This window comes from Corvus moneduloides, chromosome 3, assembly GCF_009650955.1.
Source record: "Corvus moneduloides isolate bCorMon1 chromosome 3, bCorMon1.pri, whole genome shotgun sequence".
Lineage (NCBI taxonomy): Eukaryota > Metazoa > Chordata > Aves > Passeriformes > Corvidae > Corvus > Corvus moneduloides.
The window spans coordinates 67,478,958-67,495,788 of record NC_045478.1 but is presented as its reverse complement, the minus strand read 5'-3'; the positions used below and the strand labels follow the sequence as shown (position 1 = coordinate 67,495,788).

The following is a 16,831-nucleotide window of genomic DNA, read 5'->3' as shown; positions in this document are numbered from 1 at the left end:
GAAACTTTCAGAGTTACACACTAAGCAGTACAGAATGTGAAGAATATAAAAGTTAAAACCTAATAATGGTATCCTGATGCACCCCAGGATACCATTGGCCTTCCTGGCCACAAGGGCACTGCCAGCTTGTGATCAACTGGTCATCCACCAGGACTCCCAGGTCCTTTTCTGGAGAGCTGCTCTGTGGGAGGTCAGATGCATGCCTATGCTGGTACTTGGGGTTATTCCTCCCCAGGTGCAGAACCCTACACTTGCCCTTGTTGAACCTCATTAAGTTTCTCTCCACCCAATTTTCCAGCCTATCAAGGTCTCACTGAATGACAGCACAGCCCTCTGGTTTATCAGCCACTCCCCACAGTTTTGTTTCCTCAGCAAACTTGCTGAGGATCTCTTTCCTTTAACTGTCTTTCACTGAATGGAAGAGAGGATCTTTCCTGTTTTAGTTTACATGCATTCCTGGTTTGAATGTCAGAAATTTGACTGTCAGAAATATTATGTTGAGGTACTATGAAGACACTGTGAGCATGGAAATACTCCTGTATTGTACATTTCTTATTTTAAAGAAAGGACACTTTTTTCATTTTCTGTTTTAATCATTGTAGAAAATATAAAATATTTGAAACTCTATTTCATAGATTGTATTTTAATTCCAAGACTTAAAATACAAAACCCCTAGAGGCAATCTTAAGGATATTTCCACAAAGACTTTTTTTCATGGTTTTATTTTTATATTACAAGACTGTTTCCTTTGAAAATGCAAATATGTACCATCCTAAATTGTAATACGGGACATACAAAGAATCCTTGACCTTCATGTAGCATTAAATGATTGTGATGAATCAAATAATTTAATGCAGCAGAGGTTAAATCAATACATCCAAGTATGTATTCCAGACACAGACAGCAGATGTTGATTTACAGCTGGACCTGTGATGGAAGGCATCTTCTGCCATTATCTCTGCAATGGGGAAGAGAAAGAGAATTGCTGCTGGTGTGTGCATTTAAGCTGGGTGGTATTAAACTGAACTGACATTCAATACATGCCATTCACCTGCATCTGTCCTGTCCCTCTGCAGGTTGTTTGGAAGTCCAGCTCTAACCTGAGTTTCCAGCTCTTTACAGTACAGGCAAACCAAGAAAAAATGCAGGAAATTCCCCTAGAAAGTGACTCCCTCCTTAGCCTAAGCCCACTGACCAAGACTCAAGAGACATCAATGTTATGCACCATATTATGAAGCAGAAGAAAGGAAAACTTTTATAGTTTTAGGGTAGAGAGCCGCGAACAGAAGCCCAGGTTCAAACTCTGACACTTTTCCAGTTTTCCTCTGTTACCCCAAATCTGAGCTTTCTAAGGCCAATTCCAATCAAGTCAAGTTTGGGTTAGATCTTTGTACACTCCATGCCTTTGCACCTGCAAGGCAGGATTGATTGATAGCAAATCTTTTGGCTGGGCAAATGATAGGTGACAATACTCTAGTGACTGAGGTAATTAAAAACCAGATTTTTCAGACCAGCCAGTGCAGATAATTCTTGCATTTTGGCCCATGAGAACTCATGACATTTGATAATTGATTTATTTTTAAACACACTACACCGAAGAGTGGCCATGAAAAGGGGACAGGCTCATTTTAAGTAATCCATCAGATCAATTCCTGAGCAGAACGGGCTGGAAGAGCTTTCAGGAGAATTGCATGTTAATAAAGTTGGAGGTCACTCATTTTTCTAATTAATTAGTACTTGACAGAAAAAAATTATGAAAGCCATACTATGTATAACTATTTAACTATACTATGTATAACTGTTTAAAGAAAGGGAAGAAGCAGATATTTCTGAGGACAGTGCCAGCATTCAAATAAGTGTCCATCCCATTCCTCTAATCATCTTGGCCTTATCATTCTTACCTGATGTGCATCTGAGATTATGTAAGAATTCCAGCTAATATTGTCATGTGGGATGGCAGTTTCTATGACACACTTTTTTCTCTGCTTTTGGAGAGTATCTGCCTTTGGTGAGGGGATAGATCTTGACTTCCAGAGTCATGTCCAGTTTCAGCCAGTGACTTACCTGTCTCAGAGGTGCCAGCCCTGTCACTGCAGCACGGTACATTGCCTGCTGCTGTAGGCACTGCTGCGGTCCAGCATCGGCACGTACGTTTTAGCCACGATGCAGTAGCTGACTCCAGGCCTCAAGTCTTGTATTTTAATAACCTTGTCTTTCCCTTCATACACCAGGACTCTGTGTTGCTTCACACAGAGTGGAGAGAAAAGAGCCAGTCAAGCACATTTCCCTAGCAAGTGTGTCTGTGAGTCAAGTTTGATGAGAACAGAGGATGCAGAACAGTACATGGACTTATACAAACTCAACAGCATTAAAAACTTACCTATGCTTTTTTAAGAAAATCCCTCCCTCCTCCCCCCCGTTCCTCTCCTGTCCCAATTTTTTAATCTAGGTCATAGATTATGAAGTATTAAGTTGATGGAAAATAATACAGGGAGGAATTACAACTCAATTCAATCAAACTCAATTCCTAAAAAATAAGCTTTGTTTTCAAACACTTGCACAGTCATCACTGCTCTCACAATCCCAGAAGACTGTTTCAACAGTAAAAAGTATGGTGTGCCCATACTTTCCTGGCTTTTCAGTGGTAAAGGGTTCATATCCAAATATGCTCTTACCTCATCTAGCAAGTTGTTAATTATGAAGACTTGATACAGCAGATCATAATAATTTGTCATTGTTATTTTGCTGCCTCTCTTCCTTTTATAAGGGGACTGTGGAGCCTGGAGCTTTACTATTATGGATTTGTTGCTATGAACCACAGTTACCATTGGAGGTCCTACCATAGCTGTGGAAAAAAACCAAAGCTATAAACACAGTTATAGTTTATTAATATTTCATAGATGCAATTTGAATCCATTCAACAAATGCTCACATTACTAACAATATATATGCTGTATTTACTCTGCAAGTGACACTTCATAAATTCTTACTTTTTGGTGTTTATTGGCTATTGTTATTTTGGAGGTGACATTTCTTGTGTTTGTAAATCTATCTTTGAGCCAAACTTTTTGAAATCCCTTAGAGCTGCACGTTGTTAAGTGCTGACCAGTCAAACAAAATTCCAAAATTGCCCTGATTTTCTTTTTCCCTCATATTTGTCTGTGTGCTTGGACTGCACAAAACATCCATTTGAACCATTTCAGCTATGCCAAGGATGCAGTTTCCATCATCACTTTCAAATATTTTGCAATCAGCTTGGTAAAACACAGCTAAGGATTCGAGCTAGTGCCTGCATACATTTGTGTGCAGCACCAGAAATGTGGGGACACAGGGCAGCAGCTGCCACATGAATCCCTCCAGGAGGAGGAGGTGGCACATGGCAAGATGTTCTGGTTTTGCTGCAAGGTACTGCTTTATGTCAAAGCTTGTGGTTTCATCTGTGCAGGAGGCTCAAGGTAGTTTGCACTTCGAGGCTGTGAAGTGACCCACACTGACAATTCGATTTTGCATTGACCAGTGGGGGAAAATGAGTTAATTCATGGTGAACTTACTAGGTACACTGCTACTGTTCAGTGTTTGGGCAGTTCTCTATTTCTAACATACTGTGGCACTATAATGACAGTACTAACCAAAAGCTTTGCATATGTCCTTTCTATGTCCTTTCCTGCAGTCAGGAAAGTGAGAAGAACAGTGGCCACACACCACGCAGCTCTGTTCTCTTTTCCCCCCAAGCAAAGAATGCTTCCTTTTTTATTGTCTTGAGTCCTGTCCTTCCAGCAGCTCCAAAAATGCCTGAAAATAATTTGTGTAGTTCCATGCCCAGAGGAAGAGGTTGAACTAAAGGGATCTTTTGATCTCCTAATTACTGGTAAATGGCTGTTTAGCCATAATTGCTTGGCTTTCAAGTGTGTGGAGAATTACTTTGGCATAACACCTCACCTGAGAGCTATTGACTCACTTCTTTAGGTACAGCTTCATGGCTAGAAAAGGATCACTCATGTTTGCAAATTGTGAGCAGAAATGATGCATTCCCTGCCACAGAAGATCAAATTCCTTCCTGGGGGACACATATGTCTGCACTTACTTTCTCGCCAGGGAGTGAATCTGCAGCTGAGGCTCCAGCTGGAATAGACACCAGCCAAGGTGGCTCTCACCCTGCCGTAGTAAGGCTCCTGGATGTCAGAGGTCTCATGTGTTAGGTCACAGACACGGCTGGGAATCCCCCAGCAGTCGTCTTTGTTTTGCCACGTGCTCTGCCCATACCTATGGAGAGAGAGGAGGAAGGATGTAAACTTTAGGGATCACTGCCTGTGTCCATGCAGATTCTTAGCCATCTGTTTTACTCCAGTGGCACTGACAAGCGTTCTGCCATGGAAATTAACTGCCTTCAGTTTGCAAACAGGGAAGGCTGATTTCATGGGCATTTGGGAGCTACAGGTTTCTGTCTTTTCTGAAAGAAATCTAAAGCACAGACATGGGTCACCAGCCCTGTAGGAAGCCACTTCTTACTTGCCCCATGGGAGAGGCACTCAAGCTTCGGCTTAGCCAGGGTGTTCAATGATGGGCAGAATACCAGATTTCACCGGCCAGTTTCCCAAGGGCGATAATGATTTCAGGCACTCACCAGTGTGCCAGGGATGGGAGCAGACCCTGAGGACCAGCCCCTAATGTTGCCTCAAGCTTTCCATGCAAGGCATCTTGAGGCAGTGTCGTGGGCAAGGTAGGCCACTGAAATAAAATAAACGTCCTATTACAGAAGAACTTGACCTACCTAGACCTGCTTCAGGCAGGTGGCTGGACCCAATGACCTTCAGAGGTCCCCTGAAAACTACATTTTTCTTCAAATCCTTGGTGCAATGAAGGTGCAGAGCATCAGCACAGAGGTGCTTATTCCTTGCCTGCCTCATGCTGCTTGACTGCACCTTATGGAATTGGTAAGTGCAGAAACAACTGAGAGCTGGCAGCCAAGCAGGACGTGGCTGTTCCCCGGGAATGAGAGCATCCTGTCACCTGAGAAATCCTTTTGACGTGCCCAGCAGGGATAAGGCCCAGCACAGTAGAAGGCCCCGGTACTTACACTTTGTACTGCACAAAGTAGAGTGCATCTCTCGCCTCTCTGGCCCACCCAGGCTGCCAATGCAAAGTGGTGTTGAAGTTTAACGAATGAAACTCTACCTTCTGCGGCTTAATCGAATCTTGCAGGTCTTGGTTTTCCAAAACTAAAAGCGCTGCAAATAGGAAGGAATGATAACAGAATGCATTTGTCACAGACATGCTCCTCTGTATTGGAATCAGAGGGTATTGCTACAGACCATTTGGTTTCACGACCACAGGGAAATTAAATCTCCTGGACCTCACATTCAAAACTTTCCAAGTCATGAGATCAAACAATTACAGAAGAAGCACATTTAGAAGTACAAAAGGAATACTTTTATGTGGTCTGAGAGTTTGGAGGTGAGTTTTTTTCTGTTTGTTTTGGGTTTGTTTGTTGTTATTTTGTTGTTCTTTTTTTTTTTGTTTGTTGTTTGTTGGTATAATTCTCCTCAGTGAGTTTGCTGCTGTGCAAGATGCCTCATGAACATCCCAGGAAACAAACCCTTCAGATCTATTCAGAGTCTGCAGTAAGCAGCCCCATCAATACTTAAAAGTCAAGTCCCCTTTCTCTCTTTACTCCACATCTCAGCTTTAACCTGAAGAGATTATAGCTCTTTTAACTGTTGGCACAGTTGTGTTTACCAGCTCCTGCCTAATAAACAATCACCTTAAATTCACTGCTTTTCCTGTCTGTACCACTGGAAAAGCTGACAGTTTTCAAGATCATCTTTTTTCAAACTGCAATATTACTTATAACAGATTCAGTTAACAACCTCTCTGAAGCATTCAAATCCTAGTATTTTTGTGGGTTTTGCAACCCAGATGACAGCAGCTTTTACTCTGGCATAGCACAGAATCATATAAGACTTGTACTGGCTGAACTGAAACTGGCAATACAGCCATGAAAAAATCTAATGGGCAACACGTTCATTTTATCTGCATTTGACAACCTGGAAAGATAAAATAACAAACTAATTTGAAAGTGACTGGGTTTTGAAACCCAGCAGAAGATACAGAGATTTCTTGGCTCATCCAAAAATTCAATAACAAGCCCTGTCCTCTCACCCCCCACCCCCCACTTCCCACACAGGAAAAGAGAGAAAAACCCTTACTTACAAGTTGTCTCAACCTGAAGTAGGTGCATCAGTAAGCAGAGGAAGGACAGCATGATCCTCCTCATGCTTAGGAGAGCAGCTCCATGACTGAAAAGCACCTATCTTCCTCTTGGGCATGTCTTATGAGGAAGTAATCATTAAGCACTCCAGAGTTCCCCTTATTTTCAGTGGTTTCCAAATTCCCCGGTTTGGCTTTGGTTTAATTTAGCTGGAGAACATATGAGTAGCTCTAAATTAAACATGAGCAATTGTTCTTTCTTGGCAGCTGTGGTCATGCAGAAGTTTAGAACTAATTATGAACCAAGCCATTATGAAAGAGGTCCTTTTTTTAAGACACTAATTCCCAAATGACGTCTGCCAATATTGCTTTATCCCATAAATTTGTCACAGAAGCTTGCTTGCTTGCCATGCTAAGATTTTTAATAGTTATTTATTTATTTGTTTGTATATTATTTGTATGTTTGTACATTTTCAGTTCACTAGTTGCTCAGAGCTTAAGAACACAAGAAATTTTGCTCCAAAGATATAAAATACCTACCCATGGGATGTCCTCTGGTTTGATGGACTGCCTCTGGGTCAAAAGCAAGAGATGGAGTTTGCAGGTGTGCTGGTGGCAGGACATCATCTTGGGGGCTGTCACTGGAGGACTGAGGGGCTGTGAAATCGCTTCTGGCTGTTGGGCAGCACGTTCACCCCACACTGGCTGCTGGGAGATGCTGGGAGGCCAGGGAAGTTGCAGGACTGACTGCCTCCGGACAGGGATCAGGAAGGTAAGCCCAGCCCATAGGGCCAAAGTGCCACTCTGGGTTGGACTTTCAGACTGCCCAGTCATATGCTCCAATTGGTGCAGGTGTGCTCCAACACCGCCTGCACAAATACTGGCATTTGTCAATGTTATCCTCTGGATCCTGCCTGCCCAAGATGTACAGACCCCCAGGGCTGGGGATGCCAGGGCTCCCCGGCGAGAACAATCTCACTTCGTGCTTGCAAATGCTTTAATGCCACGTGCACGCCTGCCTGGTGGGAGATGAGTTTTGTGCTCCTGGGATGCATAGAAAGCTCAGACTATTCGGTTGCTGGTGGTGAATGTGGTGCTACTGCTGAGCCTTGCCCCTCACTCTTCCCTCCCCAAAAGCTCCCCGATGCTGACACCCACTGGTACTTCACTGCTCAAGCACTAGTGCAACTAAGCAAAAGTCAGGATGCATTCTCTTTTTGAAAACTCATGATGATAAGCAAGAGGAGAAAAATGCTAATTTTGTAAGACTTAGCACAGCCCTGCATAACAGCTTCCACAAAAGGAGTAATGGATATGAAGACTACTTGTCTGCAAACAAACAAAAATGTCATGAAATCATCTTTACTTTGGGAAAACATGGAAACAGAAGACTTGTCAGGTCAAAAAAAAGTGCAAGTTCTGGTTCAAATGAACTTATTTAAAGGCCACCTGTTATATTGAACAAACCAAACAACATCTAATCAAGAAGCTGACCTTGGTCAGATAGACGGGCACAGGATCTCAGTTCAGCTGATCACCTATACCTCATTATACTAGCACCAAACCTGCAGCATATATAGTAAAATGCTGACTGTGTAGCTTTGAGTAATGAATTAGTCAAACCAATTAAGGGAATTAAAGAACTGAGAAAAAATGAAGAACACCACGTCACCAAAATGAAGGCAGAAGTCAGAAAGTCTATCTCTAGCTGCAGATTTTTTATCTATCCATTTCCCAAACACATCTTCAAAATCCAGTGACCTTTAAGTAGTTCCCCATACCAAATTCAATTAGTATTTCATCATGTTATATGAGCTCAAGTACGGGAATAGGGAACTTTTACAAACCAATCACTAGTCTGAAAGGTCATCAATGTTTAGTCACAGGTCCTGTATTTGTTTACTTGACTTGTACACACCTTCCCATATCCTGGGAAGCAGCCCATTGCCAGGAGCTGAAGTGTGGACCTTTGTCAAAGTTCCTTTTGATGGTGGCTTCTCCTAGAAGAGCAGAGCTGAGGGCCAGCGTGCCGGCGCCAGCAGGTTTTGCTCGGAAAAGGCTGCACTGCGATGTGGTGAAACAGGGCAAGAAATGCCTGTCACATGGGGAAACCCAGGGTTTCCTGTGCACTGCACTCTGGTAGTGTTTAATCGGCAGCTGGGCTTGGCATTCTGCAGTAATCAGTAACTCTTCACATAATTTCTGTTGTCTTTGAAACAGCCGCTGTTTCAATAGCAGGCTATTAGCACCTGTAACACTGTGCTACTCATCAGCCTCAGTCACGCTGCTTCAGTGCTTTGGGTGATAAAAATCACTAGAGTCAAAGAAGGACCAGCTGCACACACACACACATACACACACACACACACGCAGACATGGACATACAAATATGTCTGGAGTCTCAAAGAATATGCACATGGTGTATAGAGTGCATTTCAAAACGTAAACTATTGAGGAATGCAGGATGATGCACACTGCAATGGTATTTAAAATACAGGAACTTTTATAAACAGTATTACGGGTATTCTGAACAGCACTTTAAGAAGTGGAAAGTTAAAATGTGTTACTTAGCCCAGCAGAATCCACATAAGTAATTATGCTACTAGCTCATCCTAGCTTACACTGCAGCATCTTTCTGATCCAAACCATTGTGAAACAGCAGAACTGGTATTTTTGTGAACCAACATAGAAAACCACAGGTATGAGAATTTTTTCCATTGCTGAAATAGAAACCTATCTGTATGCTGGGTAAACAGCTTTCTTTCTCCTGAGGACAGATTATTGCTACACAGAGTTAAAAGGCAACTACATTTTTGCTGGAAGCTGCTTGACCCATCTCATTTGACAGGACCACCTCCTTGTTACTCTTTTTTTTTTTCTTTTTCCCTTGAATGAGGTGTTTCCCATACATAAGAGGAGAAAATGTAACCCTGAAACTGCTACTGTAGCACTACCTTTGGCTTTTCAGATGCGAGTCTCTGATTACTTGCAGTGAATGTGAGATGGGTTTTGCTTACAGGCCTGGATGAGGATGTGGGAGGATGAAGAAAGGATACCCAAAGCATACAGAGAATACTTCTAGTAACTGGCAGAGGCCAGGCAATTCTCTCTCATGTGTAGCATTTCACACAAAAATAAAAAAAGTGAGCGGTTCATGTTACTCTAGACCTAAAGACTATTCACAATTGGAGCCACAGTTTTCAGTCTTTTCTAAACAGCCAGTGTGGACTTAGAGGAAAACCTGTACTGAGAGGGGGCTCTGGAGGTCACCCAGTCCAGCCTCAGCACAGGGCTAGTGGCAATTTTATCCTAGAGTTAACCGCTTTTAATGTGAGTTTCCCCCTGCACATCCTAGGGGGATTCCTCTGCTGCAATTTATGACAGCTGTTTTTTGTGGTTTTCCTGGGAGCTTCAGATAAGAGCCTGCCATTTCTGCAAATGTTACAGTTGGCTGTAGTTGGCAATTAGATCTCTCCCGAGTGCCACCTCTCCTGGCTGAAGGGATCCAGCTCCCTCAGCTTCTTCTGATGTGCCATGTGCAGCAGGGCAGCCTTTCACCAGCTCAGTGGGGATTGGGAAAATGAATCACTACACACAAAAATTAAAACAAAAGCAAACACACAGTCAGGCCGGAGGGACTTTTCAGATTTTTTTCCCCCCTGATCTGCAGGGAAGAGATATTGCATCACATATGTTCTTGCAGAGAAGGTTTTGAGGAAGCGACAGAGACTTTCACTGCACAGTGTGTGCCTTCCCTGCTTCCTGCCCACAGGTACAAACTGTTCACCTCTCACTGTTAAAGAGCTTGGGTCAACATTTTAAAGATTACAGTTAGAAGTTCCCAATGCTGTAGCTGCATCTACATAGTGAGACATTTCACCATATTAAAGATGAAGATCTGCTGAAGGCTCAAAAGTAGCAAGTCATTATTTGCACATGCAGTATTTATTTAACAATGTGCAACACACTGAATTGACTGGGAAGTTAGTAACCAACACTAACATTCATTAGGAACTGAAATTAATACCAAACCCCAAAATAGCTCAAAGCCTTTTATTTAAATGACAAGTTCCCTTAAAATGGTCAGTTTTTCTCACTTGCAAAGCCATAGAATTATATTTTTTCCTACCACTAAGAAGTGCTGTAGCTTGTTTAAGTCCATTAAGACCCACTTTTTAGGTTGTGGATCCCTCACCAAGTCATCTGCAGACAAAAAACTACCAGCTTGGAGACACGCAGAATTAATATTCCATAATTTGTCAGTTTTGCTTAGGTAATCTTCACAGCATAGTAAAGGTGCCAAGTGTTCACTCAGCCAACAGAAACCACAGATAAGACTGGAGAGGTACAACACAAACATTGCTTATGCTTTCTTGGTCCGCCTACTAAAGTAAAGAAAGGTTCAAAGCCTGGTAGGGCCAATGCTCTCTGACACGCTGCCACCAGAGGCAGCTGAGGCAACTCCCGGAATATTGGTGAGTAGGATATGACCCACACACTGATTTTTGTGTAGGGGGTGGTTCGAAGCCTCTGCACCTGATCACCAAGGTGCTGTCCAGGCTACAGACCACACAGGGCTGACTCAGCACACAGCACAAAGAGGGCAAGGGGTTGGCGGGCCTGCACTCAGGAACTGACTCACACAACTGGGATGCCTGCCTCTGTATCTGTCATTAAAAATTGGGCTGCAGGAGGAGCAAACATTCCTGGTAGCTACTTTGGGCAATAAAACATGGAAAGATGCAAGCTCCAGGGGTTTCCCTGGCCAAGGGAAAGAAGAAATAGAAGAAAAAAAAAGAAATTGCCTTTCACTCATTTCTTCTGCAAGGCGAAGTTTGCACACATCGCACTTTCTAGCCTGTGGCTCCGTTCTGTGATTGTCTTGAATTCTCAGTATCATCTCTCCACCATCCAAGGAGTGCAAACTCTAGACCAGAAAGTCCATTCTTACAACAATCTTTACCACCACCATCTCCAAATACCTACTGAATTTGTATATACACTGTAGTTTTACAAGCCTGCATTTTTCTTCCTTAATAAATACAATGTCGAAGATCTTGTGTGGATAGTCTCTGAGCATTGAGGAATCTGTGTACTGAGCTTTTCACGACAGAACCCTCCACACTTCACATAATTGGTTTTCACACCTCTCAGAGGTGTTAGTTTCGAGTCTACTGAACATGACCATTTAATCATTAAGATCACCCTGTAATTCTTACAGACAAAAAAGCTTTGTTCCATATTCTTTGTCTTAAAAGAAATGAAGTTTGGTGTATCTCAAATAAAATTGCTAGGTTTGCTACGCACCCTGAAGCAATTGAAAAATTAATTCTTTGTATTTCACTATCCACATTCACAGTATTTTATTGCAATTTTTATTCAGATTTGGGGGATGAGTACAAATTGCTACTATACTAAAAGCTGAGATAAGGCCAGACTGATATCTAGGATGAAGCCACACGGAAGAATGGACTGAGAAATGGAAAGATGCTCTCTACCTCCTTGCTACCACTGCCCTCTAGCCTTTCAGGCAAGCTTTTGCAACCCTTCCCTACTTGTTATAATTTATCTCACAATCACAAGTGCAGCACATTATCACAGGCTTCAACTCTGCCAAACCTGGCAGCAGAAAGCACACGACAGTTCCTTTCTTCTGGAATGGAACAGCACATGCTCCCCACCCTTCCTACAATTCACTGAGCTGCTATTAACTTGCAAAATATATTACAAAACATAACAGCCATACCCAGAAAGAAAACAGTGAATTTATTTTTGTTCTTTTTGCTCTGTATTTTCAATCAGAAAGGATTTTATTTACTCTCTTTGAAAGGGCATTTTTGAAGGGGAGTAAGTTGTTGAGTTTGAAGTTGTTTGACTTTGTGTTATTCAAGGATGTTGGCACAGAAAAAAGCTGTATCAGAGTCAATACCCTTCCTGCTGTACCGTTCACATTGCAAGCATTTGACAACTGCAGGACACATTGCAAGCTGGCTGGCAGAACCTCCTGGTTTGCCTGCTCATCGTTTGCTCTGCTTGTAATGCTTTTCCTCTTTCAAGCTGTAGCTGGACAGCAGAAAGTAAAATATCACACAAATAAGAGTTCAGTGATCATTTAAAACTTCTAATGAACAGTTACAGTTTCAAGGAAGGCCAGCTTCCCTCACTCTGTAGCAACTAATCCATTCAAATGGTTTGACCATTTAATCCTTGTCCACAATTTTAAAATAGAACATAAGGAAGCATCCCCAGGCCCAAGCAATAGAACTGGACTTAAGTTACTGCAGGCTGCATCAAGAGTGCCAAAGGGCAGAAGAGAAATTGCAGCACCGAGGATGAAGATGGTCAGTAGGATCCAGGAACTGGCTGCACACAGCCACAGACGGGCCACACACACCTCCCCCAAGCAGGGTTTTGATTCTCAATAATGTTCAAGCATACACTACACACATAACATGAACTGAGAGAGCTTCAAAAGCACATTTAATCTTCAGAACAAAAGACACCACTCATAAAGAGGCAAGGACACACATTTTTCTTAATTTTTTTATTTTCATATAAAACATTTAAAATGTACAGTATTTACAGGAATTTAATTACAGATTTCAGCCCAATGATTGCATCCATTTAGAGAACATGGGGCGTTAATAAAAAAGAACTTCATAGTTAAAGGACTAAATTATAAAAAAAAAATCCCACTCAAGAAATCTACACAGGCCGCCTTTTCCTGAGATGCAAGGTGCTTCGTATTTGGTTTGTCATTTTGGTTGTGTTTTTGCTTTTTGGGTTTTTGGTTTTTTTAAGACACGCTAAAACTATTAATTTGGACCAAGTACAACATCTCTTACTTATTAATACTCAATACTTCCATGTTTACATGGAAGCACTTCAAAGCAACTGGTGGTTATTCCTAACCCTGAGAAAAACAGGTTTTCTCATGCAAGTTTCTTTTTCTGCAATCTTCTAGTGAAGGATTACATAAAAATATGGAAGTCTGTTCCAGGCAACTGGGACTTTACATGGTGTCTTGTTTCCACAGATGTTAGTAGATTTGACAATTTTTTTTTAAAACTAATTACTGACTTACATGGAAAACCACACAAAAGCAGATTTGATGTTTCTGTGCCAGCATGCAGTACTGCTGCAATATTTCACTGTTAATTGCAGGTCTAATAATAAAAAATTACAATGTCCACTCAAGAACAAGAACTGAAGTTCTTAGAAATTTTGTGAAGTTCTCTTTCACAGGATATAATGTTTTGGAGTCTTATATTACATCATCACCCAAATCATCCTCAGGAGAGAGGGAGGAATGCTAAGCAGCCAGGACAAGAGTAAAAATCAGCTGAAAAGGTTTGAAGTGTCAAAACCCTCTAAGTGTGTCATACTGGATAGCTGACAGGTCTGTAAAAGGCATGAATATTAAATGATTTTGAATGTATAAATGTTAGGCACTTTCATATTCTGGATCAAGGTGCTATGTATGAATATCCAGAAGCTCAAGCAAACAACTTCATCACAAGAATATTAATCAATTAAACTAACTCAATTAGGTGAAAAGGTATAGATAAATACTACCTGACAGGTTCCCAGCCACATTGCTCAGATATTTGGTATTACAGGACTGCAAAAGCATGGCTAACTACCTGAGTGCTGTTCTCAGTGCTGTTCTCTCAGCTGGAAAGTATTTCCATTCCCATCCCAAGAAGTTCTCACACTGGAAGCTACTGGACTGTATCCCGAGATTACCACTATGACTTGCCCTACTCTTAAGCTCTCAATACCACTACTGGCAACTGCTGAAAGCAGGACTGGTGGTAACAGGTTACTGACCCAGAAACACATCCTTGTCTCACTGTGGCCTCACATTTTCAGCTAGTCACAGCTAGTAAAAGAATCCTGTGCTTTGCGCACCCTTAAACTTTTTTATTTCACAATTACAAAAGCTGTAAGCTGGCCTGAGCAATTTAAGCATCTACACTATCCCTGTGCCACTAGTTAAGTATGAAGCACAGAGAAGACAGACTGCAGGGATGGTGCTAATTCAGTGGTTTTTGTAGTTAAGGTTCAGAAATTTTGATTAAAAAGTACATTTAACCATGCTGTATTTCAAGAGCAGATATTTCTGTTGTGTGTGTGTAAAGATATATACACGTGATATAGTACAAAGCACTCATTCCACTGGTTTTGATTTTCAGCTTATAAAATAACATTGCCTTTCCCATACACAACTATCTGCCATGCCACATTTTTCCCACATATTATGATATATTTTTGTGTCACTTCTTATTGATCTCAACATCACTGTTCTTAATGATATCCTAGCTCCTGGCTGGGTCCTTTTATTCACATTTGACTCCACGTGATTTGAAAGATTCAGAAAAATGTACAATGTAGTTGTATTGCAGGGGAAAGAGAGAAGAATCTGAGAAAGTCACTTGGTTTTAAAATGTGTCTATCTGCATTCCTCTTCCAGTGTGTCAGCAAAGGAAAATCTTCCAGAACAACGAAACACTTGGCTCACACAAATCTAAGATGCTGACTCTTAGTTCTAACACCACCAGGGTTTCCTGATGCACTGTTAAGAATGCAAATCTAATTTTTTAAAAAATTACATGCTTCTGACAGAATCTTAGTTTTGAGGCAGATATATCAGATCCAACAACTGCCAGAGCTAATTCCTGACCTTCTTGGAGAACACCAACATCCTACTTATTTTTTGGACAAAACTGACAGAAGGAAAACAAGCTACCAAGTGCAAGGTTAAGCACTCTGAGCAGTTGCAAAGAAAACTCAGCAGATTGTCTGACCAGAAACTTCTTCCCATAAAACAAGATAAACTTCACAGTTTCTAATGCCCTCTCTATCCCTTCAGAGCCAAGTTCAACTTAAACACTTACCTGACGTTTATAAATTCCTGAGGTATTTATTGCAATTCATATTCATCAACAAACCTCCAAACTCAGGAAGAAATTACATCAACTCCAATCTCTGCACAAGACACAGCTGCTCATGTACTTAGTAGACAGCCTGCTAGGAGCTTCAGTGCAATTAATGCCGACTTTAAAAAAGCCTTCTTGTAACACCAAGAGAGTTATTGTCTGCACTTTTGCCATGGCAAGACCTACACATTAGTGCATCCTAAGCAGAAAGTCACTAAGCACTGCCTTCTAGGAACTTAACCCAGAACGTGACATTGGAAAAGTTGCTAGGGGGATCTCACTACATTTGAATATAATGCAGAAACAGATCACAGCCAGCTAACAACTACTAATTGGGCTTTCCATGACACCGTAACTACAAAATTCACCTGCTTAATTTGGCTTTTCCTAAAATTATCAAAACCCTGCTAACCAATCTGTTACCTTCCTGTGAGTAGAGATGGGAAAAAATAGCTATTGTCTTTAAATCTTTTGTATCTTTGTGGTCAATATCTTGATATATACAAGAATGGAAGCACTCCTGAAACTGCTGTACAAACTAACTTCACCTTAAGAATACTCATGGCACTGAGAAATGTAAGGACAGAAGTACTGGTTTTCCTTTAAAACCACCTGCTGTAACATACTAACAAGTCTGATAATCCTATAAAAACACCTTTTAAAACAAAACCACAATTTTGTGTAAATGGACCAACTTGTACCCGTAAAGTGTTCTTTTTTTTCCTGAACTAAACTTCATTAATGATTGCTCTAAACATTTCCTATGAATAAAAAATACCTATCAAATCTTGACCAAAGGGAAATAAATGGATTACATGCATTTCAATGTAAAGCTATAAAATTCTTATTCCCCAGTTTTCAAAACTACAATCTCTATGATACAGAATTCAGAAGGCTGTCAGGTGACAATAAAACTTATGAAGTACAGTTTAACCACACTATTTTTCTATTGTCTTGAAACATACCTTTGGAGGGTGATTTTATGTAGTTCCTAAGTTATGTTATTAAAAGGGGGGGGAAATGGCAGTGATTTTCATCCTGCTAGAAAACATGCTTGGAAAAAATTCTATTGATTTCTGTTTAAAGACTATATTGTTTTAAATATTAGGATAAAATGCCCCAGAAAAAAACAGGCTTTTGAATTTTGAAAACATTTTCTAAAGAATTTGTGCAACCATCCATCAGACTTTTTTTTTTTTTCCTTCGGTGATGATCAGTCAGCTTGCTAATACATTCTGGAGTTATCCAGAACGTGACATGGTTACTCACGTCACTAGGTGATCCAAATGGATGCTGCTGTACTCAAGTAACAGCAAAGCCTACAAATAACTGGTACTTTCACAGAATTTTTAGGGTTGGAAGGAACCTCTGGAAATCATCTAGTCCAACTCCCTGTCAAGGCAAGGTCACCTTTGTTCCCCATTGGTTGGTTTGGGTTCCCTGATAACGCCAAGGACCCTCGGGTCCCGTGACTGCGGAGTTCCTGAGCAGAGCCCCGGCCATGCGGCTGGAGAAATAAACATCTCTGAAACATCTACCACGAATCTGCCCATATATACTTCGTTTCCACGGGACTCCTGGTTTGAAATATGCTTGTTGCAGTAATCCCCACTACAACAACCCTCAACGTAAGGGAGTTCTTCCTCATGTTGAGGCAAACTTGTGTTCTTAGTTTATGGCCATTA

At 41.3% G+C, this 16,831-nt stretch overlaps 1 protein-coding gene across 1 annotated transcript; it reads right to left on the bottom strand.

Annotated features, from left to right (window-relative positions):
• Positions 1–531: 531 nt before the first annotated feature.
• On the bottom strand, positions 532–10,142 carry IL22RA2 (interleukin 22 receptor subunit alpha 2). Its single transcript, XM_032102060.1, is given in 7 exon segments — positions 532–958; positions 2,065–2,243; positions 2,676–2,845; positions 4,085–4,263; positions 5,078–5,228; positions 6,211–6,286; positions 6,288–10,142. Coding segments are annotated over 6 exon segments (771 nt in total). The 5' UTR covers positions 6,327–10,142; the 3' UTR covers positions 532–958; positions 2,065–2,087.
• Positions 10,143–16,831: the final 6,689 nt, after the last annotated feature.